At 41.2% G+C, this 27,118-nt stretch overlaps 1 protein-coding gene across 5 annotated transcripts in view; it reads right to left on the bottom strand.

Annotated features, from left to right (window-relative positions):
* The window catches only part of ITPRID1 (ITPR interacting domain containing 1), a 219,089-nt gene that overhangs the window by 52,909 nt on the left and 139,062 nt on the right, over positions 1-27,118 (bottom strand). For all 5 annotated transcript variants that reach the window (XM_033930566.1, XM_033930567.1, XM_033930570.1 and 2 more), the window contains one exon: positions 20,562-20,616. In XM_033930566.1, the coding sequence (XP_033786457.1) occupies positions 20,562-20,616 (55 nt within the window). The remainder of the gene's footprint in view (positions 1-20,561; positions 20,617-27,118) is intronic.

Genomic DNA, 27,118 nt, shown 5'->3' with positions numbered 1-27,118 from the left:
TGGGTGAAAATGGGCTGGCTTGGGGGGTGGGTCTAGAGGTCCAGATTTTACTAACGTAAAATCTGGTGACCCTAATGCAGATGCTTTGCGATGCAGAGATTTCAAGGGGGCATGGTTTAAGCAGTTTACAATGGGAAAACACATATATATATATTTTAAAAAGGTCTCAATCGGCTTTTGTACCAGCTCCAAAACATGCATAATATCATCCAGAGCTTTTAATGAGGGATTAGGGGGGGGGGGTAAGTCCATAAAGGGGCAGTTATTTTTAGGTTCCAAGAAGGATCTATTTGGAGCCTATTCTATACCATGCTAGTGTAACCGGGTATATAAGAGCATATGGGACTCATATAATAAAAAAATATAAATGTCCCAAAAGCATCCTATATCGACACTTGGACGTCCTAATCACCAGGACATCCATGTGCCAATAATTGAAACCACCTTGCTGGACATCTAGTGAGGTGGCCCAGCCTCTGTATGTCTAGAGCAGGGGTGTCAAAGTCCCTCCTCGAGAGCTGCAATCCAGTGGGATTTTCAGGATTTCCCCAATGAATATACATGAGATCTATTAGCATACAATGAAAGCAGCGCATGCAAATAGAACTCATGCATATTCATTAGGGAAATCCCGAAAACCCGACTGGATTGCGGCCCTTGAGGAGGGACTTTGACACTCCTGGTCTAGAGCTTGAGATGAGGTTATCCAAGCCCTTCTATCACGCAGAGTTTCCACGTATCAGCAAATATGGACTGGTTAATTTGCCCACAAATCTTTACCTTAGGACTTCTTAGGGACCTCTGAGGAAGACAATCTTGTCGAAACACAGACTGTGTTGGGCCCAGGGTCCAAGGCTTTCAGCGGTCTGTGTCCTAGAGGTTTTTATGTGGTTTGTCAAGTTTTAATATTAATAAAGTCCATCTCAGGAACATCCCGTCTCCACAGTGGTTTTTGTTTCTCTTTGGATTGGGCTGTTGAGCCATTTGGGTCAATTCTTTTGTTCATGTGAGGTTTTCCAGCAGAAAGAGGATTTATGCCACCCAAAAAGCTGAAACTTTTAACTTGATTTGCTGATTTTGCTAGTTTTTGACATGTGAATCTACCCATTGTAGAAACCTCCATCAGGAAAGGAAAAAAACACAAGAGAATGGATTCCTGGGAGGTTTTTTCCCATGAAAAAATATTTAAGTGAATGTTAATTTTAAAAACTGTTGCAAGGGCACACACTGTTACCCTGTCCTTTTTTTTATATAGATCTATTTGCATCCTCTGATCTGCAAAGGAACAAAGAAGTAGAATTTTTGATTATATGTGGATCATATCATTTTTCTTTATTGTCATTCTCAATTGACCTTGGCCCATCTGCCATTAATTTGGTTTATTGTTTTTAGACCACGCATGAGCAATTAGAGGAGAATGACTTGACAGTGAATCTTTGTAATGCAGTAGTCTGGGTGCTCTGGTTACCCTAAATTTCCTGATCATGCAACACTTGGGGTTATTTCAATGCATATATGTCTGGTGGGCCTTTATTTGGAGGTAATTATTAGACAACAAATTGCCTAGATAAGTCCATATTTGACCATTGCAAAAGGGGTGATCTGTACATTACACATTTTTTTCAGAAGCTAAAAAACCTTTTCGTGTAGCTACTGATTTTAAATTAGTGTTGCAAGACATGATTCTGCATGTACTGTGCTAGTCCAACTCATTACAGATGGACTTGCTAGCTAATTGGTCCAGAATGTGCCTGCTTGACTAATTATTGGCTATATGATTTACGATCATGTTACTTCTAGTCTGGTATTTTTGTACCAATTGTCCAGATCTTATCATGTATAGTTTAAATTCCTTTGTTGCTATATTTGATGCTGTTCATTGGCTAACTTTTATAGTATTAAAGCCAATAAACTTTATTGTGATTATTCATCGTTAAACCCCCTCCCCCCATTCTATAAAGGTTGCTTAAATTTGTGTGCCAAAGTTGGAGCATGATCCTTAGATGTGCACACAACTTAATAAGTTAGCAGTCAATAACTGGATGCCAGCTATTCAAACATAGAAACAATATATAGCTTCACTTTAGTATTTCTCATTCTTGCTTAGTAATATCTATTTTCTCGAAAATCTCTTTGATATATACAAAGAATCTTCATATCTTATATTACTAAATATTCTTCCAATAGAGTCAGAACTCAGCAGCTAAACACAATATTTCATTCAGGTTCAGACTTAATGTAGCTAGCCTCTTCAATGGCCTTCCTCCACCCTAAACCATAAATATTATTTCAATTTTTCATTTCCTTATAAAGCTATAACTTATATTTTATCCACAAAACTGAAATGAGGCTATGCCATGAATCCACGTTTCGCTGGTATGCTGTTTCAAGGAGAATCCCCATTATAAAAGACCCGCTGCCAGCCTTGTTCCATTCTAAAAATGGAACATATAAAATTGTGGAAATTTGGATTAAAACCAGGTTGATTTTATATGATGCAGCACAGGATATTCAAACTCCTGATGAAGGTATAGGCTGCTGAAACATGGTCCGTGTTGGGTCCTTAGTACAACCATCCATCTGGATTTTGCTGCTTCATTTTTTATAACGTGTTTTTATTAAAGTGATTTTATGTTGGACTCCTGTTCTCAGCCTGGGTTTTTTTGTGTGGTTGTTCCACTCCTTGAGCTTTTGATTTTTCTATTCTATAACACTGCATGTCATAATCCCATAGTGCACAATCTAAAAGAGGGAATGACCATGGGAGGGGTAAGGGTGGGACAGGCTGAATCCCAAAGAGCTGTGCATGGTGTTCTAGAATTCCGTGGATGCATACTCAACTTGTGCGCCAAAATTTACACCAGGTTTCAGGTGGCATAATTCCTTGCCCCAAAAGGTGGTCATGGTAATCAGCACTTTCCACGGTTCTATAACTTATGCTCATCCTGTGTGCTATTGAGACAGACATGGGGGAAGCCGCTGCTTGCCCTGGGATTGGTAGCATGGAATGTTGCTACTATTTGGGTTTCGGCCAGGTACTTGTGACCTGGATTGGCCATTGTGGAAATGGGATACTGGGCTAGATGGACCATTAGCCTGATCCAGTAATTCTTATGTTCTTATATCCTTTAAGAATAAAAAGTCCGAGAGCCAGTCTCGACGGACGGCTCTAACGCGGAGCTGGGAGGCCCGCGGGGCCGTCCGTTGGGTAGGCTTTAAAAAAAAAAAAAAAGAAAAGAAAGGGGGGGGGGGGTTAGGTAAGGAAGAAATAAGAACATAAGAACATAAGAAGCGCCATCTCCGGATCAGACCTTCGGTCCATCAAGTCCGGCGATCCGCACACGCGGAGGCCCTGCTAGGTATTCACCTGGCTTATTTTATAGCCAACCATATCTTTATATGCCTATCTCAAGGAGATATGCATCTAGTTTGCTTTTGAAACCTAGGACTGTCGATTCCGCAATAATCTCCCCTGGGAGAGTATTCCAGATGTCAACCACTCTCTGTGTGAAGCAGAACTTCCTGACATTAGTCCTGAACTTGCCCCCCCTTAGCTTCATTTCATGTCCTCTTGTCCGTGTCAAATTGGACATTGTAAATAATCTTCTCTGCTCTATTTTGTCAATTCCTTTCAGTATTTTGAAGGTCTCGATCATATCCCCACGCAGTCTCCTTTTCTCAAGGGAGAACAATCCCAGTGTTTTAAGTCGATCCTCATATTCCAGTTTCTCCATACCCTTCACTAGTTTAGTTGCTCGTCTCTGCACCCTCTCCAGCAGTTTTATATCCTTCTTTAGGTAGGGAGACCAATGTTGGACGCAGTATTCCAAGTGGGGTCTGACCATTGCCCTATAAAGCGGCATTATAACTTTCTCCGATCTACTCGAGATTCCTTTCTTTATCATGCCCAACATTCTATTTGCCTTATTTGCCGCTGCCACGCATTGTGCCGACGGCTTCAGGGTCCTATCTATCAGTACACCCAGATCTCTTTCTTGTTCACTTTTCCCCAGAGTTGCACCTGACATTCTGTACTCGTATTCCTTATTTTTACTGCCTAAATGCATTACCTTGCATTTCTCCACGTTGAACTTCATCTGCCATTTCTCCGCCCATTTTTCTAACCGACACAAATCGCTCTGGAGTTCCTCACTGTCCTCCTGCGATCTGATTGCCCGGCAGAGTTTTGTGTCGTCTGCAAACTTGATGATCTCACTGGATGTTCCGTTTTCCAGGTCATTGATATAAATATTAAAAAGGATCGGCCCAAGTACCGAGCCCTGGGGCACACCACTAGTCACTCTCTCCCAGTCGGAGAACTTCCCATTTATGCCCACTCTCTGCTTTCGGTTTTCCAGCCATTTGCCTATCCATCTTTGTATATCTCCCTCTATGCCATGGCTTTGTAGCTTCCTGAGAAGTCTTTCGTGTGGAACTTTGTCAAATGCTTTCTGGAAGTCCAAGTATATTATGTCCACCGGCTTTCCACTATCAATTTGCTCGTTCACGGTCTCAAAGAATTGGGTAGAGGCCTTCCCGACGAGGGATAGGTTTTGATTGGTCAGTGTCGCGGCCGTTGGTGGGGGCGGGGGGTGGAGGGTTGTTTAAGGAGGGTCTCGGAGGACCTTAACGGTTTCCGGTCCTCCGAGACAACTTTCCCGCCCTCCCGCCCATTAGTACCTGGGGTGAGAGTTTGCTTTGGTTGGCGGTATCCCGAGCTACTGGCGGCTGGTCTCATCATGGAGATGAGCGGTGGGCCGGTTGGGAGCCGTGCCTGGTTGGTCTGATGACCTTGGACAATGGGGCATGTGGGGACATGCCACCCCTCGGACCCTTGCTTAGATGGCAGGGTCGGGGGCCATTTTACATCTGTGTCAGTAGCTCGGGATCTGGGTCGCAATGGTGATACCATTGTGAAGGTTAATAGATAAACGGTTATTTAAAGTTGTTTTGGTAATGTTATTTATATTTAAATGTTATTTAAATATGTTAATTTGCAATAAACAGGGCTGCGGCCAGGTTTTCTCCACGCAAGTTTACGTGTCTTCTTTGGGGGATGTGTTTAAGGGTTTGATGGGCAGAATGATGTTAACATTAAGAAAGCGGGCCTTTCCAGCTTCCGCTGTTATAGCACTGAATGCTGATTTTTCCTGGTGTCTGATTTTCAGCGCCATTTACTTTAGGCTTAGACAACTGTACTTTATGGGCATTCAGAAGAGTAGCTATTTTTAATTTTAACTGGTACCAGGCCCCCTATTTTCTGTAGTAGAAGAAGTCTATAAAAAAAAGTCACATTTCCAGTTTCTGTACAACTAATCACTTTTGTAACTGGGCCCTCATGGAATTCTGTATAATGCAGTGCCAAGTGTAATAAATGCATTGCCAGGGTCAATATGGAAGATTCCAGACGGGGTATGATGTCCAAATTTGAGTTTGGACATTTTGCCAATGACGAAGAAAAATCCAGTACCAAACATGCCCATTTTCAAAACTGCAAAAATGTCTATCTTGGGGGTGGAGTGGAGGGTGTTTTTTTTTTTTTTTTTTACAATGCCTATTTTTCAGGTGAGCGTCTAATTTTTTGAACCATTTATATAAAAAAAAATGTCCAAAAGAAAAATGCACAAAACAAGCCATTGGGATGTTGGAGGGGCCAGTATTTGTAGTAGAATGGCCACACACACAGACATCCCAGCAGAGTAGTAGGGCATCTCAGGGGGCTGAACTTCACATTAAAAATCCCAGGTACACATCTCACTAAAACCCTCTTATATTGCCAAGTTTCCAAGTTTATTTGTAATTTGATATAAAGACCATCAGCACGTATCTGGTCATAAGAACATAAGAATAGCATTACTGGGTCAGACAAATGGTCCATCAAGCCCAGTAGCCCGTTCTGACGGTGGCCTATCCAGGTCACTAGTACCTGGCCAAAACCCAAGGTGTAGCAACATTCCATGCTACCAATACAGAGCAAGCAGTGGCTTCCTCATGTCTTTCCCAATAATAGACTATGGACTTTTCCTCTGGGAACTTGTCCAAACCTTTCTTAAAACCAGCTACGCTATCCGCTCTTACCATATCCTCTGGCAAAACGTTCCAGAGCTTAACTATTCTCTGAGTGAAAAAAATTTCCTCCTATTGGTTTAAGAGTATTTCCCTGTAATTTCATTGCGTGTCCCCTAATCTTTGTAATTTTTGACAGAGTGAAATATCGATCCACGTATACCCATTCTATTCCACTCAGGATTTTGTAGATTTCAATTATATCTCCCCTTAGCCGTCTCTTTTCCAAGCTGAAGAGCCCTAACCATTTTAGTCTTTCCTCATATGAGAGGAATTCCATCCCCTTTACCATCTTGGTTGCTCTGCTTTGAACCTTTTCTAGCGCCACTAGAACTTTCTTGAGATAAGGAGACCAGAATTGAACGCAATACTCCAATTGAGGTCGCACCATGGAGTGATACGGGGCATTATGACATTCTTAGTCTTGTTAACCATTCCTTTTTTAATAATTTCCAGCATCCTGTTTGCTTTTTTGGCCGCCGCTGCACATTGTGCGGAAGATTTCATCATATTGTCTATAATGATACCCAGATCCTTTTCTTGGGAGCTAACCCCCAAGGTGGACCCTAGCATCTGACTTTGATTCAGGTTATTCTTCCCAATGTGCATCACTTTGCATTTGTCCACATTAAATTTCATCTGCCACTTGGATGCCCAGTCTTCCAATGTCCTAAGGTCCGCCTGCAATTTTTCACAATCCGCATGCGTTTTAACAACTTTGAACAGTTTAGTGTCATCTGCCAAGTTAATCACCTCACTCGTCGTTCCAATTTTCAGATCATTTATAAATAAGTTAAATAGCACCGGTCCCAGTACAGACCCCTGCGGCACTCCACAGTTTACTCTCTTCCATTGATAAAAAGGACCATTTAACCTTACCCTCTGTTTCTTATCCGATAACCAATTCCTAATCCACAACTGAACTTTGCTTTCTGAAAATCTAGATACACTATATCAACCGGCTCACCTTTATCCACATATTTATTCACACCTTCAAAGAAGTCAAGCAAATTTGTGAGGAAAGATCTCTCTCGGCTGAACCCATGCTGACTCCGTCTCATTAAATCATGTTTGGCTACGGTGTGTCTACGGTTTACAATGCTAAAAATATAGAATTTGAAAGAAAAAGAAAAGGGGTGTGAGACAGGGTTATGACACAGACATTGACATAAACAGGTACGAAAGGAGCTTAGGATGGGAAGATAGTAATTACACTGTAAAATAAAAATAAAGGAAGGTATGCGGGGAAGGGAAAAGACAGCAGGAGAAGACATATTGCTTCCTAGAAGCGGTTCTCTTAGAAAGTTTGTTGCGGTTAGAAAAAAAGGAGTTTATGTTATGCTTTTGTATGCATCTTGGAACAAGAAGGCTTTGAGTTTAATTTTGAAGTTGTCAAGAGAGGTTTCATGGTGAAGATGAGATGGCATAGTGAGCCCTCCAAAATCCACCAAATACCTACTGGATCCAACTGTATACATAAACATAGAAACATAGAAACGATGACGGCAGAAAAGGGCTACAGCCCATCAAGTCTGCCCACTCTACTGACCCACCTCGTTAAGTCTGAGTGCTAATGACCTAGTTCCTTAACTCGACCCTCGTAGGGATCCCACGTGGATGTCCCATTTATTCTTAAAGTCGAGCACGCTGGTGGCCTTGATCACCTGCACCGGAAGTTTGTTCCAGTGATCTACCACCCTTTCTGTGAAGAAATACTTCCTGGTGTCACCACTAAATTTCCCTCCTCTGAGTTTGAGCGGTGCCCCCTTGTGACCGAGGGTCCCTTGGGAAAGAATATGTCGTTTTCCACCTCGTCACGACCTGTGATGTACTTAAATGTCTCAATCATGTCACCCCTTTCCCTGCACTCCTCTAGAGTATAGAGCAGCAATTTGCCCAGTCTTTCTTCGTATGAGAGACCCTTGAGTCCGGAGACCATCCTAGTGGCCATCCGCTGGACCAACTCAGCTCGAAGCACATATTTACGGTAATGTGACCTCCAGAATTGCACACAGTATTCCAGATGAGGTCTCACCATGGTTCTGTAAAGTGGCATTATGACTTCAGGTTTGCGGCTGACGAAGCTTCTATTGATACATCCCATCATTTGCCTTGCCTTGGATGAGGCCTTCTCTACTTGTTTGGCAGCCTTCATGTCTGCACTGATGATTACTCCCAAGTCCCGTTCTTCTGAAGTCCGAGCTAGTGTTTCTCCATTCAAGGTGTATGTTCTGCATGGATTTCTGCTGCCGAGATGCATGACCTTACACTTCTTAGCGTTGAAGCCCAGCTGCCATGTCGAGGACCAGTTTTCCAATGTGATCAGATCCTGCGTCATACTATCCTTGAGATTGCTTTCACTTACTATATTACACAGTTTGGCGTCATCGGCGAACAGTGCTACTTTACCCTGAAGCCCTTGGGTCAAGTCCCTTATGAATATGTTGAAAAGGGATGGTCCCAGGATTGAGCCCTGCGGCACTCCGCTAGTCACCTCCGATGTCTCAGAGAGGGTGCCGTTGACCACCACCCTCTGAAGTCTTCCACTCAGCCAATCATTGACCCATGCAGTTAGTTTCCACCCCAATAGCCCTTATGCCAACAGATGTCACCTGGTACAGTAGGTTTTTGTTATGTTTTTGTGGCCTCATACCTTCCACAACAACTATAGTAGTTAGAGTGTGATATGGACATGGATCCTCTTCTCTGTAGTCCACTGCACTAACCACCAGTCTACTCCAGAGACCTGCTTGCTGTTCCTAGGTCTGGCCATGACATCTGCAGTTAGCATACAGACAGGTAGGTACTGCTTAATTTACATCTTGGGGGGGGGGGAGGGAGATCAGCAACCACTGGAGGAGCATGGGGAAGTCATGCTCACATCCCTCCAATGGTCATATGGTCAGATTGAGCACCTTTTTGGTATGTATTCTTGGTTAAAACAAGTCTAGTCACAAATGCCCAAACTGGGCCCTGGACGTATTCTAAAATGTTTGATTATGGCAGAAAAACATCAATAAAGATCTTGTTTGATAAAAAAAACATCCAGGTCAGTGGCATCTCTTTTTCACAACTCTTGTGTTTGAGTAATTGTTCTCATTGAGGAGGTGTCTTTCTGGCCCTACTTTGGTGATTCAGAAAAATATCCAAGTCATATGTTCAAACCATGCCTCTAACACACACCCTTGAGATTTAGACAAATTACTGATGAACAGCATTGAAATCCATCTAGAAAATAGGTTTTGAAAATAGCAAATTGGAAGGGTTTGGTGAGAAAAATATTCTTCTGCCTCTTTATGACACTTTTTGGACATCTTTCTTTTTTCAAAAAAAGCCCCATAGTTCTGTGGCCACTGGATAGGTGACACTAGGGAGGTAGCTGTAGAGCAGGGGTCTCAAAGTCCCTCCTTGAGGGCCGCAATCCAGTTGGGTTTTCAGGATTTCCCCAATGAATATGCATGAGATCTATGTGCATGCATTGCTTTCAATGCATATTCATTGGGGAAATCCTGAAAACCTGACTGGATTGCGGCCCTCAAGGAGGGACTTTGAGATCCCTGCTGTAGAGGGTGAGAGGGTGTAGTGTATTGATGATGTATTCAGTGAATGCTAGGCCACCATACCATAAGTAATGCTATACTGTCATTCCAAGCAACAAAACTAGATAAAGATGTCAGAATCCTAGGTGCCATATTGGATTATAGAATATTCTGGAAAGAAATCAAAACAATGATATTTAGGAAACATGTCTTGCAATGCTAATCCAGTGTCTGTCTAATAATAAGCTTTGAGATGTTATTCCCTGGAAATGTCCAGATATCTGTTATTGTAATCCGCCTAGAACTGAAAGGTTAAGACAAAATAGAAGTCAATAAATGTAATGTAATGTAATTTATTGGCAGAGGGCAATTTATGATATGTTGTATATAATTGATAAGGTTAACCAAAGCCAATGCCTCACTGGTTAACCAGTTGTGGCCTCGACAGTCTTTATGTGCTATGACAGCATTAGCAGGACAAGAAGTACTGTACTTTTGGCTTTTATAAAGCATTTGGGTCATAATAAAGAGCAGAGAGTGTGGATGGCTGTGAGATATTTAAAATTTTCATTTCATCTTGTTTCCTATGTTGTTTACAGGAATCATTAATCATTTTCTTTTATTTATTTTCTACATTTCTATTCCGCACTATTCAGAGTTCTAGGTGGATTACAACAGCATTAAACAAAACAATAGACAATGAAAAGTTAGTGATAATTATCTTTTGATCATTTTGTTACCACAGGAAGTTGTTAATGTGTAATAATTGCAGAGTGCACACCCATTTCAGAAAGAATACCTGAGTATGAAAGAAAGTTGCAAGCATGTTGATACAAGCCTCTGCATGTTGTGACACGTCTCAAGGTTACTCAGGCACAGCTGTGGCTCAATGCGAGTCTAACATTCCAAGAAACAGGATGTCAGGAGAATCCTCATGGGAATCAAGTAAGAAACTGCTAGATTTAGAGCATCGTATGATGATAAAAATTTCTCACAAAAGAAGGGAAAAAGCCAAAAGAGATCCATGAACGCATGACTGTAGTTTATGGTGATTCTACCCCATCATTCTACAAAGTAAAATTTTGGAGCAAGCAGTTGAAGTGTGATGACCCTCACACTGGATGGCTTGTGGAAGCAACTTCTAAATATTGCAAGAAAGTCGAGGATTTAATTTTGTCAGACAGACGAATTAAGGTTTCCAGTGTAGCTAAAGAAAAGAGCATCCTGGCAGATACAGTTTGGAAAATAATTCATGAAAAGTTGGGCATGTCCAAGGTTAATGCAAAATGAGTTTCAAGAATGCTGACACCATTTTAGAAAGCCATGAGGCTCCAGTGCTGTAAGGAGAACTTGGATATGCTCAGTGAAGACCAAGTGAATTTTTTTCATCATTTGGTGACTGGAGATGAGACTTGGATCTATCACAGAGATCCTGAGTCCAAAATGGAGTCAATGCAGTAGAAGCACAAGCCATCCCCTACCCCCCAAAAAAGTTCAGACAGAAAAATCTGCAGGCAAAATCATGTCAACTATTTTCTGGGACTTTTGCTTCTGAAGTTCATGCCAACCAGACAACCATAACCGGTGAGAGTTACGCCAACACAATGATCACATTGCAGGAGTCAATCAAGAAAAAAAGATGAGGAAAATTCACAGCAGATGTGATGCTTCTTCATGAGAATGCACCTTTGCACAGGTTACAACAATTACAAGCTGCCATTCAAGAATGTGAATTTCAGCAGCTGAACCATCCACCCTATAGTCCTGTCCTGGCTCTCTTAGATTATTTCCTGTTAGAGTTATGAAGACATCGTAGACAGCGGTTTTCAAGTAATAAAGACATCAAGAAAGTTGTGACATCCTGGTTTGAAGGTCAAATAGAAGAATTCTTTTCAAGGGGTTAAAGTAAGAGCAGGAAAAGTGTATGAAGTATATGGAGCTATACTGAAAAATAAAACAAACATATTTTGAAAACTCTTTTCTTTCCTACTGAGGTAGATAAGTTATTGAACGCCCCTCGAATGCCCTCAGTTCTCCATAGTGTGTGTATTCACATTGGTTCACACGTGCACAGTGATACCATCAGGGAAACTGTGTACTGTATTTCCCTCTGCATAGGCTGCACCCATGTATAGGCTGCAGAAAAGGGCGGCCTATATTTATAAACCAGAAGATAAGCTGCCCCATGGTATTAGCCACAGCTTATCTTCCGGTACCTTCCCTGCCTTTTAAAAACTTCCCACCCCCATTACCTTTTTCAGAGCCCCCTGAACGGCGGACGATGAATCTCCAGTGGTGCAGGGCAGCCATGATCTCTTTGGCATCCGGCCTGCCCCTGCAGCACCCGCTGTATGGCCAACGTCATCTCTTGCAGGACTCGTGAGAACTGACGTTAGTCACTCAGCAAGTAGTGCGGGGGCAGGCCGGATGCTGAAGAGATCGTGGCTGCCCACGCACTGCTGGAGATTTGCTGTTCGCTGTCCAGGGTGCTCCGAAAAAGGTATCGGGGGTGGGGAGGATGATTATAATTAGGCCGTGCCCCATATAACTATATAACCATATAACTATATAACTAGGCCCCATATAACTAGACCATGCCCCAAACATGGGTTTGTAAAAACCAAGTATAGGCCACGGCCTATATATGGGGAAATACTGTATATAGCAGTGGTCTCTAACCTTTAATTGATTTGATTTTAATACTTCATATACCACTCAAAACTGCTGAGAGTCACATGACTGTATGCCATTTGCATGTAACTCTAAGCGGTTTTAATGGGTATTCTGACGTGATTCACGCCATTTTTACTTTCGTTTATGCAGTATCACGAACAGAGCAGTTTGACCACAGAAGTGGCCTCTGAAGACAGTGTTTTTTGCATGGCAAAACTGGGATCCTTGTTGGGACCATTGTTTACAATAAAGTCATACCACTGGTTGGAAAGACTACTTCCTTGTCTTTTTGTTTGACTGCATATATCCTAAGGCACAATGCTCTACTTTTTGCCTGTCTGTAAATATTTTAAAATTTTAATTATATATGTATCTTTGTTATCCGCATAGATGGTTGATATGCGTGCTACAAGTGTTTTAAATAAATAAATAAATAACACCAGCTCTGAGAGGATACACATTTCAAATCTGACATATTGTAGTCACAAAATAGAAAATAAAATTATTTTTTCTACCTGTTGTTGTCTGGTCACTTTATAATTCAAATCATGTTGGTCCTAGGCTCTGGTTTCTGTTTGTTTTTTGTTAATTCACTCACCAGGGTCTCCTGCCCATTTGATGTTTTCTTCTTTCTCCATACTCACCATCCATCTTCCATCTCTGTACCGTCCCTTTCATTGCCATATCTAACATTTCTGTTTCTTTCCCACTGTCTATCATCTCTCTCTCTTTTCCTGCCTTGTGCCCTGGGTCAAACCTCTTTATTCCCATTCATGTAGCATCTCTCCATTCTTCCCCTCCATTATCATGAGCAACAGTTCTTTCTCTCTTCCCATGCACCATCTCTCCCTGCCTTCCACCCTATGTCCACCATTTCTCCTTCTCTTTTCTCCATGCATGTCTCCCTCCCCTCCACCATATGCAAGATTTATCCCTCTCATCTCTTTCTACCTCTTTGTTGCATCTCCCTTCCTTTTCCCCAGCCCTTGTCCAACAGTTCGTCCTCTCTCCCCCATGTGCAGCAGCTTTCCATTCCTCTTGTCAATCACCCTGTATAGCAGTTTTCCATCCCTCCCTCCCATCCCTCTGTGCAATACCTCCAGACCCGATTGACCCCCCCCCCAACCCCCCACCATGAGATTTAACATTCCTCTGGGCCTCCAATGGCAGCTGCAGTGGTGGCCAACCGTTGGAAGCAGCACCAAATGGGCTGTTTGCGGCCTGCTCCACCAGGGCTTCTCTCTGCCACATCATCAGTGACGCGGCAGAGGGAAGGCCTCGGCAGGCCAGGCCACAAGAAATCTGTTTACCGCCACCACTCATGCTGCTTTAGAAGGCAGGCCCAAAGGTATGTGAGTTCTTTCTTTGTCGGCAGCCCAGACCATGATGCCAACCCTGGGAGCACCCCCTTATGGTCTGTACCCAGGGCAGAAAGCCCCTCCCCCTACCTTGGTAAGCCACTGTTGCCCATCTTTACTGAATATGGGTTTCTCCAGGACCAATCTGAGAAACCATTGCAACATGATATATGGTTTGTGAAAAGGAAGGCTTTCATAATTTACATAAACCAAAAGAGGTATGAGGACATTAGGTAGAAGAAAGGAAGATGTGATGATAATAATGCTGTAGAGTTGTCACAAGAAAGTTGACATGTTTTTGGTGCCCGTTCTGAGAAATTACACTATGACCACATACTGCAAAGATAAAGGCTCAATAATTTAACTAGTGACACCCAGTGCTGTGAGTTGAGAGTCAAGACACATTAGATCTGTACTACTGGAAAAATTCCCTGTCATAAATGTGCCAGATGGAGGTGGTTAATACTCTGATTGATTGCCTCTTGGGAGAAGCAGTTAGAGAGGAGCTTCCCAGCACTCTAATGCCTTTGAACTGGCGCATAAGCTACAGGATCAGCAGGGTCTACTTTGGCCAACATTTTTGTCCATAATATGCAGACAACTGCACCTAGAAGACATCTGCACTAAGACATCAAGCCACTAAGCAACATTGGACTCGGCAATGTCCTCCTGTTCCCTCTCACCACTTGCAAGCACGAACTGAACGTCGAGCGAATCCAGTGCAAACTATCTCATTTACCATCTCTTTAACAGATGAGCTTCCATTTGAGCTTCCACCTCATGAGGGCCAGAACACAGTAAATGAAGTGACTTTCTACTCCCCAACTGCCCTTTTCAGCATTTCCTTTTTTTAAAAAAAAATACGAGCTTTATAATGCAAACAGCCATCTATAGGGCAATAACTGCCTCTCCTGCTGGGTGCCAGCTTTGGCTGTTTTACAGTTGCTGTGTCCTGATGCAGGGCAGTGAATGACGCTTCATTACAGAACAATGGTGCTGTCTGCCAGAGCCCGCAGATTTGAATAAACAACAAATAAGCAACATCTGCTCTAGCATATGTGTTTGGTATAAAAAAAAAAAAGTCGCAAAATAAAAGAATCTGTAAATGCCAAAAGCAACACTAAACTGCCAGTTGCAACTGTAGAGTGAATTTTTAATTGCAGTTGCATGTAGGCAGGCTGTGGGTATTAGTCTCACATATGTCTTGTTGCTGCCAACCTGGGAGTATAGATGAATTTAATTAAATAAGGATTATACTTTCTTCTCAGTACTATTACTAATTTATACCAATGGTAAAAACCACCTAATAAAAAAACAAAATGCAATATTTTATGCAATGCTAGAAACTGTCTTCCTTTTTTGTGGATGCTTAAATTGGTTTAGGATATTCTAGCTTTGGGGTTTTTGAAAAAGCGACTCGTTGCATGTTGCCAGAAATGGGGAAAAAAAAAGTCTTATTGTAAAGCTTATTGCAGTCGAAGAGCCAGAATCTACTCTGTAGTGAAATAAAAAGAAGTTTCAAAGAGCCTGAGAATCAGCTATCATTGGGAGCACTTAAAAGTGAACCAATTTGAAAAAAAAATCAAGGCTGAGGGAAACGACGAGAGAGACGAGGCCTTCACTGAGTTTCTAATTCTCAGTTTGCTCTAGCTACACAAGTGTGCACTCTGCAGTTCAATTTTAAACTTTGTCATTGCTGTAGCATACCAGCTAATTGGCATGTTATGCCAGGCCTTGGATGTTGTTTTTTTTAAGTAGTTGCTTAATGGTTAGAGAAGGAGGCTTAGAACCAGGGAAAGCATAATCCAATCCCACTGGGGTTCCTTGTGAATTGAGGCAAATCCGTTCTTTAACATATAGCCTCACGTAAACCCTTCTGGGAAATAGGTATAGCACCTTGCCTTGAGCTGCTTCCCAGAAAGGCCTGAGCCAAATCTAGAGTTCCTTCATTGTCCCCTTCATATACTTGAATAAGTAATATTGACAGAAGCTGTTGGACTGTTTTAGAAGGAACTGTAACTGCTTTTTATTTCACTCTGTACACAGTGTTTTAGCTTTTTCCCCGCCCCACTATATGGGGTTGTTTTCTTACAGGGCATCTAAAAAATTTTTTTAAGTGCTGACTTTATAAAGTCAATATACTGTAGATACATATGCTCCTTTAAAAAGTAGGCTCAGATGTGAGGATGCAAAAGGATGGCATCACGCACGTGCGTGTGACATCAGCGTGTTGCATATGCGCATGTGCGAACGCCCTCCCGATGTGATCCCAAAGAAGAACCTTTTTAAAACCCAAAGTGCTGGGTTTTGAAAAGCCATCCGGACGCCCGGATACGCCCTCTAAAAAGAGGACATGTCCAAGTAAATCCAGATGTTTGGCAACCTTAATTATAATATAATATAAGCCAACGTCAGTGCACCTAAATGCAAGAGCACCCATTTATGCAAGTCTATGAGAGACGTAAGTGAGCACATGTAAGTGCAGCAAGTACCATGCACAACTTACAGTATTGCATATGTCACATGCATTACTGGCAGACATGCCCATGTTCCTCCATGCACCACATGTATGAGTATGCTCTCTTGCAATTGTACACTAACTCTCATATACTATAAATCTTTATTGTTTGTGCAAAATTTAAATATCTTGGAGTCACTGTTGACTCCAGCCTAACATTCAATGACCAAATTTCAGAAAACGTAAAAAAAAAAGGTTTCAATATATTCAGAACACTACATGAAATTAGACACTTTTTTTGAAAATATGGACCTATACACTTTAATCCATGCTTTCTTTACATTTAAAATTGACTATTGTAATATCATATATACTAATATTTCCAAAGCTAATCTTAAACATTTACAAACATTACACAAGTTAAGTTGTCCCTGAGACACAATGAGTATGGGCTCAATAATAAACTAAGATGTTTAAAAAAACACCTAAGTCAGCATTTGGATGTCCTAATCGCTGGGACGTCCAAGTACCTATAATCAAAACCAATTTCTTGGACATCTAGATGGACGTTTCTCCCGCTGTGCATCCAGAATTCCAGGGGGCATATTATGGGTGGTCTCAATTTGGACGTCCAGCACATATAATCAAACCTTTCCCAAGATGTCCTCGATGGAACTTAGATGTTCACAGTTAGACCTGTTTTAGAAGCATCTAAGTGCCACAAAGGTACCCAAACTAATGAGATGATCACTGGATACATACACACTCCCCCACTGCTCATTAACCCCCTCCTACCCTAAAAAAATTTGAATGAAAGAGTACATACTTATCTCTAGAACAGTAGCACTTGATATGGGAAAGCCTATTAGAGCTTCAAACAGGTGTCTTAAGTAACCTGGTGGATAGACTAGTGAACCATAGAGAGGAGGACCAAAGCCCATAAGCCACTCTAACCTCTACATTTTTGTGGAAAGTATGAGCCCACTAAAACCCACCAAAACCCTACTCTACTGCCATATACTGTACAGTAGGTGCCACCTGCAGCCATGAGGGCTTTTGGGATGGTAGATACTAAACTAAACTAAACTAAACCTTGGGTTTATATATCTCACCATCTCCACGAATGCGGAGCTCGGCACGGTTTACAGGAAGAAAGATGAGAGAGGAACTACAGTGGAGAGATTAAAGAGTTAGGTGTAAAGGGGGAAGGTGAGAGGCCTAAGAGGGGGGAAGTGTTACAGTTTTGAGAATAGCCAGATTTTTAGGTGTTTGCGGAAGAGTTGGAGGGAGCTTGAGGTTCGGAGAGGGGAGGTGAGGTTATTCCAGATCTCAGTAATTCTAAAGGGGAGGGATGACCCAAGTTTGCCTACATGGGAAATACCTTTTATGGAAGGGAAGGATAGTTTAAAAATTTGGGAGGATCTGGAGGAAGTAGGGGTTGGGGAGTTCCAGGATAGAGGGATAACGGCAGGAAGGATGCCATGTAGGATCTTGTACGCCAGACACGCACATTTGAAGTGGATCCTGGGGATTACTGGGAGCCAATGGAACTTAGACAGGAGTGGTGAGACGTGATCAAATTTGCTTTTTGCGAAAACAAGCTTAGCTGCGGCGTTCTGAATCCGCTGAAGTCTGTGGAGGCTTTTCTTGGTTAGGCTGAGGTAGATAGAATTGCAATAATCCAATCTGGAGAGGATGATGGATTGTACTAGGACTGCGAAGTGTTTTTGGTGAAAATAGGGTCTGACTTTCCTTAGCATGTGAAGGCTGAAGAAGCATTTCTTCACCAGGGATTGGAGATGTTCATTGAAGAATAGAGAAGAGTCTAAGGTGACACCCAGAACTTTGCTTGAGAACTCGAGCTGTAATGGGGGGCCGGTGGACAATGGGATGGAGGAAGGTAGATGGTTTAATTTTTGGCCGAGCCAAAGGAGTTTTGTTTTGGACTCGTTTAGTTTCATATGCATTGTGATAGATAGGTAGTTCTAGTAGGTTTTTGAGGGCTTCCCATAAATTATAAGGGGTGTATGGTGAGATGTACTTCTGGAACTCTTTATGTTAAGTTTACAGCAGTGCTCTCTAAGGTGTCCCACTGCTTTGTTGACATGTTTGTGTGGCCTGTCCATCATAATGATGACCACTCTCATGTCCAAATGGTCTGGATTTGGATGTTTTCAACTTGGGCATTTCTGTGGTCAAAAACAGAGTATATAGTTAGGCATCCTAAGGGTTGTACATCCTGTTGGCCTAGACGTCCAAGTAGGCAATTTTTGGAAAAAAAAGTATTTTTGGGGACGTCTAATGCTTCAGCTTTGAAAAAAGACTTTTCTGTGCTTCCGATTTGGATGTTTAACGGGAAACATCAAATCATATGTTCTTTTCAAAAATGGCCCTCCATGCATTCTCTTTTAGTTTGAATGTTGTTGCATGTACAGTACAGTATATTGGCAGATCTGTCCTTTACTTTTGTGGAGTTTTTTTTTTTTCCTTTTTAAGTACTTTTATGCTTGCACACTGCTTTGAACTATTGTTAGCTATAGAAGTATATCAAATTTTAATACATATAAACGACACTCATATTTGCACATTCAAAGTTGGGTGCATGTCCAATTTGCACATGCAGTTTAATTGAGTAATAAACCAATTAGCACCAAGAGGGAGAAGAAGGAGAAGATGGTACACATGGATAGATGGAAAAGGAAGGTATAACATGGAAATAACATAGATTTTGAGAAGAAACAAACAACAAAAAAAAATAATTGGAAGAAAGTTGAATGTTAAAAGTTAATGCCAAAGATGGATTTCAGGCAGAAAATGAAGAACAAGAGAAAAACAGTAAATGGATAAGAAGGCCCTGGAAACACAGTTAAGCGCACAGACAGAAGGAACTGTAACCAAAGACTGGGAAAAAATGATTACATTACATTACATTAGTGATTTCTATTCCACCATTACCGTGCAGTTCAAGGCGGATTACATAAGATTTATCAGGAGGTTATAAGAATTGTAACTTTACATAAGAATTGTCATAGGAATTACATAGGTGTTACATATGAATTGTTGGGAACTTGAGGTGATACATATTGGGTAATTAGAAACATTTTATATTTGAAAGGGGTAGATGGAGTGGTATGTGGAGATTGGGAAGGAACTGGTCTTGTTAAATAGGTTTTATGTATTTTTTGAAGAGTAGGGTTTCAGTTTCTTTTTTGAAGGTTTTGTAATCTATGGTCGAAGACAGCAGATTGGTGATTTGTCTGTCTACTTTTGCTGCTTTGGTGGCCATTAGATTGTCATATAGTTTTCTTCGTTTGACATTTTTAGTTGGTGGGTATGTGAATAGTGAGTGGGTTCTCCTGTGTCTGGTTGAGGTGGATTGAGTTAGTCGGTTGTTCCAGTAGGATGGGCTTTCTCCATTAATAGCTTTGAAAAGTAGGCAGTAGAATTTGAAGTGTATTCTTGCTTGTATTGGGAGCCAGTGTGAGTCGTGGTATGCTTCTGTGATGTGGTCATATTTTTTCAATGAGTAGATGAGTCTTAATGTTCATCTACTTATTGAAAAAATATGTCTTAATAAAATCAATACAATCCACAAAACCAAGGTAAAACAACCTCACCAAGGATAAACCAGAACAAGGAAGCAAGTGGGGAAGGGACTGTACACATCAGCCTTAGAACCAATAAAATTTATTAAATGTAGTCATACATTAAAACATATCACATGTACAAATTGTACATGTACAAAGTCCATTTCCTTTGCTCCTGGACCTGACAAGGTCCGTGTTTCAGCTTCAAGTAGAAAGCCTGCCTCAGGGATGAAGGAATAAATCCAGTAGATGGCTGGGAGCCGTTCCCGGCTTCTAAATAGCACTGAATATAGACCCCCCCTATCTAAATATGTGCTCGTACATGAGTATTTCAAGCTCACATGGGATCTCTTTTCCATGTCCTCCAAAAGCCTCAGTTTAGATGTTTTCATTTGTTAAATGAAGAATAATCTTAAAACCTATGCAAAATTAACCCTACCAATTCCACAAATAATCTAGGCATCACAGTTCACTACACTGCAGTTTTATATAGATTGAACCCATGAAATACGTAATTGGTCTGGACCATCTCAACTGGAGAGAAAGTAGCACAAATGGGAAAACCTTTGATACAAAAGCATTGTTGTCTTTCTGAAAGTGTGACTGATGGCACTAATCTACCTACCACATTCAAATTAAAAAGAAAGTAAAGAGTCCAATCTATATGATATATACTTCTCTAAATGACCTTGTGCATTTTGCAAGTAAAATTACGCCAGGCTGAAGCTACCACTGCACCAGAGCAGGTGTGATGAAAGCTACATTGCAAAATGTTTCACTTAGAAAAAACAAAATAGAAACACAGAGCCATTACAAAATACAGTATATTGATAGAGAGATCACACCAACATATATTTTAAAAAGAGTAGTGACTGCCAACCTGAAATAGCTTCTGGGTTCCTTCCTCGTGAAATGTCTTCATCAAAACTTTGGATCTAAGACACACCAACACGAAACAAATCAAAGGTTTATTTCAGAGATGTCAGGAAGATGGCAAGATAAAGTTCATCTTTTTAATTCTTTGCTCTATGTTTTGCAAGGCTAAGGAGAGAAATGACGATGGCATTCAAAAAGGAGTGGGATATACATAGAGGATCTCTGAACAGCAAAATGCTGGGAACCATGCATTGGACATCTCAGCTTATAGCAACAGTGACACAACTTTTCTTATGCTTCTAAAACAACTGTCAAACTGCAAATCGGTAGGTGAGCTCAAAAGAAGCAAACACCAATGAGACTGGAAGTCCCAAATGAAAACAGCAGAGACAGAACAAAAAACCAACAAAAAAGAAATTTAAAAGAAAAATCAACAAAGGCAAAATAAAACAAAAACAAAAGCAGGACAAGGGAGACAGCACAGAAGATGACCTAACTGGCCGCCATCTTGTTGGAATATTCATTTCTATCTCTATCTCTACCTCTGTCTTTATATTTTTATCTTTACTTTTCATCAATTGTTTCTTCAGGTACTTTAGTTAGATTGTGAGCCTTTGGGACAGTTAGGGAATTTCCAAGTACCTATCTTATTTATTTTTATTTATTGTATCTTTTAATGCATCATTTTTGTAAACCGCTTAGAAACCTCACGGTTATTAGCGGTACATAAAAATTAAATTAAAATTAAATTAAATTAAACTGGGCATGTTGTGAGGACCTGCATGGAGCAGCAGTTACAACCCTAACTGCCTTACTGAGCAGACTAGAGGGGCCGATTTGGTCTTTGTCTGCCATCATCTACTAAGTTACTACAGTATGCGTTTCTTTTACTAGTTCTCATAAATAGATGCACACCTAAACACAGGTCCTGGTCTTTGTAGAATATTTTTCAAAGGAGTGAACGTTCAAAGCAATTTAACTGGCCAGAAACAGCTCCTGGCTGGTTAAATTGCCTGTTCAGGGCTAAGCAGTCGTATTTATTTTTATTTTTAACATAATTTTAGCATTATAAACTGACCAGATATTTGTTGATGGTTGGTATATCAAACAGTGAATAAGCTTGAAACTTGAATATCACATTTAACCGGCTATATTTTCACCAGCTCCGTATACCTAGGAATTTAATGTCAGAGCCTGGGCATGGCCCAGCATTAAATTTCCAGGGATAATGGCAGTGGAAGTTAGTAAAATGCTGGCTGCTTCCAGCTGAATATTGGGCCCAAAGGGCTGATTCTATAAAAGGCATCTAAATTAGCCAGTGCCTAAAAAAAATGATTAGTGGTGCCTACGTAAAAGGTGCCTGAAATGTAGTCGAGAGTTTTAAAAGCTACATTTCAAGTGTCTAAGTTTTTGGAGAATTGCGTTTCGTGGTGCCTAAGTCATTCTACACCCATAGAAATGCTCTGAGACATTAGGCACTGCTAAGCATCATGTGATAGGTGTCCACTCGTATATTATAGAATCGGATAAGCACCTTTTGCATAATGAATTTTTTTTTTTTTACGATTATTGAGTCTATTAAGGGAATTTTGCCAATTAAGTTAGGTGTCTGAGAGGCGTCTAACTTTAGGTGCCCTTTGTAGAATCAGTCTCAAAGTGATTGTTTTTTTGTTCCTTGAGTAAATAGCTTTTTACCTGGAGAAAGAGATCTTCCGAGAATCTGTTTCCCCTTCAATTAACACACTAGTTCCTAGTGTAGGTCAGTAATAGAATGGATACTTTTGCCCATAGCATATAAGGGCAGGTTAAGTTAGGAGACATAGATTATGCCAAAGTTTTAATTTTGGAAGTCTTATGTATCCTGTTTCCACCACCATTGGCATTTTCAGAATGAAACACTCTGTAGATTTTTCCTTTGTAATTGAGCTGGAAGACCTGTAGGTAAATTGGGGCTGAAATTCAGAGTGATTTAAGCGGGCCAAACAGGCTCTGGCTCACTTAAATCACCAATCAGAAGTTAAATGCTGATATTCAGTATCACTAAGCTGGGCAGTTCCACTGAATTTCAGCTCTGACTGGCCCAAAAATAAGTGGGGCCAGTCAAGGGTGGGCCAAGAGGCAGTTCTGAAATGAAGCTAGGGCTTATGTAGGCTCCAGCCATATTCAGTCAGGGCCCATATAAGATGAGTGGGTGAATTTAGGACTGCTCAAAAATTGTCACGAGGTAATAGCAGCCATTTTGAGAAAGCGCTATGAGGGGGCAGGAGCGATGGGCTGCGTTCCTGCCCCCAAAGACCCCTGCTGGACCACCAGGTATGTGGGTATGCCCAGGGGGTCCAACCTATACATTTTGGAGGAGGTGGTCAGGTTGAGGGGGGGGTCCTCTGACACCAGGTGTGGGGGAAGAAGAGAGGAGGCATTCATGGGAGGGTAGGGGTGCATTTTTTTTAAAACTAAGACATATTCTTTTATGGGCCCTTGCCCAATATTCAGCTGGGGCCCATAAAACACTTATATGGGCCCTGTTGACTATCGCTCTGTGCAGCCAGGCCGTCCAGACTTAGTGTAGCGCAGCCCTGCCTCCTAGTGATAGCCACTATCTCTTTCTCTTTGTAATCATGCAACCAAGGGTCTTCAACAAGATTCATTCTCAGGAAAGCGGTACTTAGGCTAACAATCACAACCTCATCCACATAGAAAGTGCTAGGCACATGTGAACTAATACTGAAAAAGTTTTGTAAAGCTAGGGTTCAATGTATTTTACAACTTCAGCATGATACAAAGTGCAAAAGGTGTTTTTATAACAATAAGTAAGAATGCTCCACTTATATGGACTCAAAGCACTACCTCCGATGTTTGTGTGTTTTTTCCCTGTGGGGAAGTGACATTTAACAAAGCCCTGAAGAAACAGCTGTGTGCTGTGAAACGTTGGCTAATATGTTATTTCATCTTCACAGTTCATAGGCAGCAAACGATCATAGTCCTGCATAAATAGAGTAGTGGTAATAGCACACTCCTCTTGGAAGTTTTTTGCCGATGATGTGGGTGGAGGAAGTTTGAGCATTTCTTGCTCTACCGCAATAATACCTGAGGCTTTTTCTTCCATCGGAAGTAGTGCTTTGAGTCCATATAAGGGGAGCATTTTTACTTATTGTTATTTATTTATCCACTTCCACTTTTTTCAAAGGTGTTTTTATTGTACTCACTTTTAAAAAGTAGATAACATTAAAAATAGGGTATAAATCTTCAAAATATGTTTCAATAAATATTTTAGGCCCTCTTTTATCAATCCACGTTAGGGTTTTTTTTATCCCCTGACACTGTGGTAAAAGCTTTGACTCTCAAGAGCGTCGGAGCTTTTACTGCAGCGGCCAGTGATTAAAAAAACCCTAACGCGGCTTGATTAAAGGGGGTCTTAGAGATTAAAATACATTTGAACAATATCCGTACTGACCAAAACCAAAGGAGAAATTCTACCTCCCTTTGAGCATGTATATCTCAGTTAAACCTGCCTGCCCAGAAGCCTGAACTGAGATGTTCTTACCAGTGAAATAGAATTTACCAGTGAAATAGAATTTATTTTTTCCCTATCTGAATTCCCTTATCTTGCTAAAAAAAACAAAAAACTGCCCTAGTCTTTCTAAAGGAGAAATTAAATCTTCAGTGTAGAGTTTCAGCTGCTCTAGAACTCCTACAGACACACACTTGTACACCACTAAAACTAAACTAAAGCTTAACTTTGTATACCGAGTCATCATTCTGAGAAGGCTCGACTCGGTTTACAGCAATTAAATAAACAGGGAATGATTTACAAATGATAAATAGAAGATAATAGCAAAATTTCAAAAGAATTAATTTTCAAAATGTTTGGCAAATAGAGTAGTTTTTAAAAATTTACAGAAAAATTGAAACGAACTAGAACTCCTTAAAAAAAGGGGGAGATCATTCCAGAGTTGAGAGAATTTAAAGACCAAAAATTGACTGAAGATCTTGACTCCTTTAATCCATTTTTTAGAAGGAAGGGAGAGGAATACCTCTTGCAAAGGAGAATCGGTAAACGTTCCAAAATAAAGGAATAAAAGGATCAAACATACCATGTAGAATTAAATGCCGATTAAAACAGGACTTAAAGAAAATTCAAGATGCCTACTGGTGCCTAAAAAGACAGCACTGGAACTGTGCCTCCAGAGATGCTTTATGGCACCTAATGCCATTGTAGATGTGGCTAATGCCGGAAGTGACATTGGGCGCCATAATGTGTCTATGTAGGTGTGATTCATGTCGAAGGTAGGCACTGGAAATATAGGCCTTGAAATCTTTGGCCTAAATTTTTGGCACCTACCTTTGACAGAGGTGTGATTCTCTAAACCACATATGGCAACACACAAGGCCTGGGGGCCAAATCTGGTCCGCCTGGCGGTTTTATGTGACCCTCGGTGACTGTGTCGCATCTAAGTGCCTGACTATGCAGCCCCGGTCCCAGTGGCACTCCAAGCTCCTCACCCTGCTGCCTCAGTACCCATTTGTAGGCAGAAGGACCCAATCTCAGTGTAAAAGCTAGTTTGGAGCAGGGCACTTCACAGAAGTGCCTGACCACGTCACAGGTGTCTCAGAGCAAGGAAGGATCTATATTTCTACTAAAAATAAGGGCTCCTTTTACTAAGCTGCGATAGCGTTTTTAGCTGTGTAGCATGGGTTTAGCGCGTACTAAAAACGCTATCGCAGCTTAGTAAAAGGAGCCCTAAGTATCGTAATAGAAAATTCAGCCCTCAACTTAGCCTGTGTTTTAGATTTCGGCCCCTTATGTGATTGAATTTGACACCCCTGCTCTAAACGGTGCCTTTGCATGATTGACACATGATTGGCAGACACTTTTAAGGTGGCTGCTGACAATGGCACCATGTAGAGAATCCGGGCCTTAGTTCTTTAGTAGACCAATTTTAATTCCCCAGAGTCTGAATCCTTCGGGAACTCAAATCCCTTGAATTTACAACTAGTGACCCTTCAAGAATTCTCAGAAAAATTTCCACAAAAAACATACATGAACCGGACGTAAACAACAGTTGAAGTCTTAGTTTAGCTAATTTGCCGCCACTACCACCACCACCACTTTTTTATCAAGCTATGCTATAAGTTTTTAGCATGGACCAGTGAGGTAAGTGCTCTGATGCTCATAGGAATTCTCATAGGAATGAGTGTTGGCCATTTACTGTGCCGGCTCACACTATAAATCTCAAGCACAGTTTGATAAAAGAGACCCTTGGTTTCCTCAAGGAGAAATCCAGGAAACTATAACTAAACTATAACTTTCCTCTGTAACCCTCAACCTTCAGACAAAATTGAGGGAAAAACTGAACTCATAGCAAAATTTTCTCTCTGAACACATTCATTTATTTAATTAACTCACTTTTTTCATTCAATCAAGGGAAACTTCACTTTTAGAACCAACAAACCACAGTGGCGGTCCAAGAAAGGTTGGTGTGCAATTTTATTAGTCAAATCACTGTTTTGTGCGGTGGCTCGACATGCACGTGTTTTGGCCTCTATGGCCTGCCTTTGTAAATCATGTCCTCAATTTCTCAATGTACAAGAATGGTAGGAAAATCAATCAAAAAAGTATGGACATACACTGCACGCGCCAAGCAAGAAAAACAAAGTAAGGCCAGTACTGGGCGTCCCATATATGGTGATTCGGTTTAGGATGAGCTGGGATGGCTTTGATAGAAGCTCCACTGACAGGATGGTTAGGATAGGCTGGAGTGGGACTTCTATGGTCTATTGCCTAAAAATATTGAAGAAAAGACAATTTAAACATGAATGTATAATGAGTGTGACTATTGGGCAGACTGGTCAGGTCTTTATCTGCTGTCATTTACTATGTTACTATGGGCTTCTTTTACAAAGGCGCGCTAGCAGGGTTAATGCGCACGACTTTTCATCACATGCTAACCCCCGCGCTGGCCAAAAAACTACCACCTGCTTAAAAGGAGGTGGTAACGGCTAGTGCGTCCGCAAGTTTAGCACGCGGCATTTTGCGTGTTAAACCGCTAGCGCGGCTTTGTAAAAGGAGCCCTATGTCTTCTTTGCAGAAGGGTCTTGCTGTAGTAACTAATTGTCTTGAACTGCACTGATTGGTCCTTAATGTTAATAAGACTCTAGTGGCTATCTCCTATTGGTGGTTAGCTGGCTTAGACGAATATCAAGGCAAACTGACTTTAATAACCCAACTGCCACAAATTCTGCTTTATGCATTGAAAACGTCTTTGGAAATTGCCCTTTTAAGGGGCCACATAAGGGACCGGTCCTGTAGGCTACATACATTTCACTTACACCTATTGCTCATATGAAGCGTTTTTGAACTCTGAATGTGGGACTTTTTGGTCCATATTCACTTTAAGTTTCTTGTGAGTTTTCAGATTGTTTAACAAGACCAAGCCTGTGTCCCCTGCATTTGTATTCTTCAGGAAATGGAAGAAAAAAAATTTAATATGTCACATTTAGGGCATCTGTTCTTAGATATTTACAAATTAGGGTTCTAGTTTGAGAATGCTAAAAATTGAT

The sequence above is a fragment of the Geotrypetes seraphini genome, chromosome 2 (assembly GCF_902459505.1).
Source record: "Geotrypetes seraphini chromosome 2, aGeoSer1.1, whole genome shotgun sequence".
In the NCBI taxonomy this organism is placed as follows: Eukaryota; Metazoa; Chordata; class Amphibia; order Gymnophiona; family Dermophiidae; genus Geotrypetes; species Geotrypetes seraphini.
This window is presented reverse-complemented; position numbering and strand designations above follow the sequence as displayed.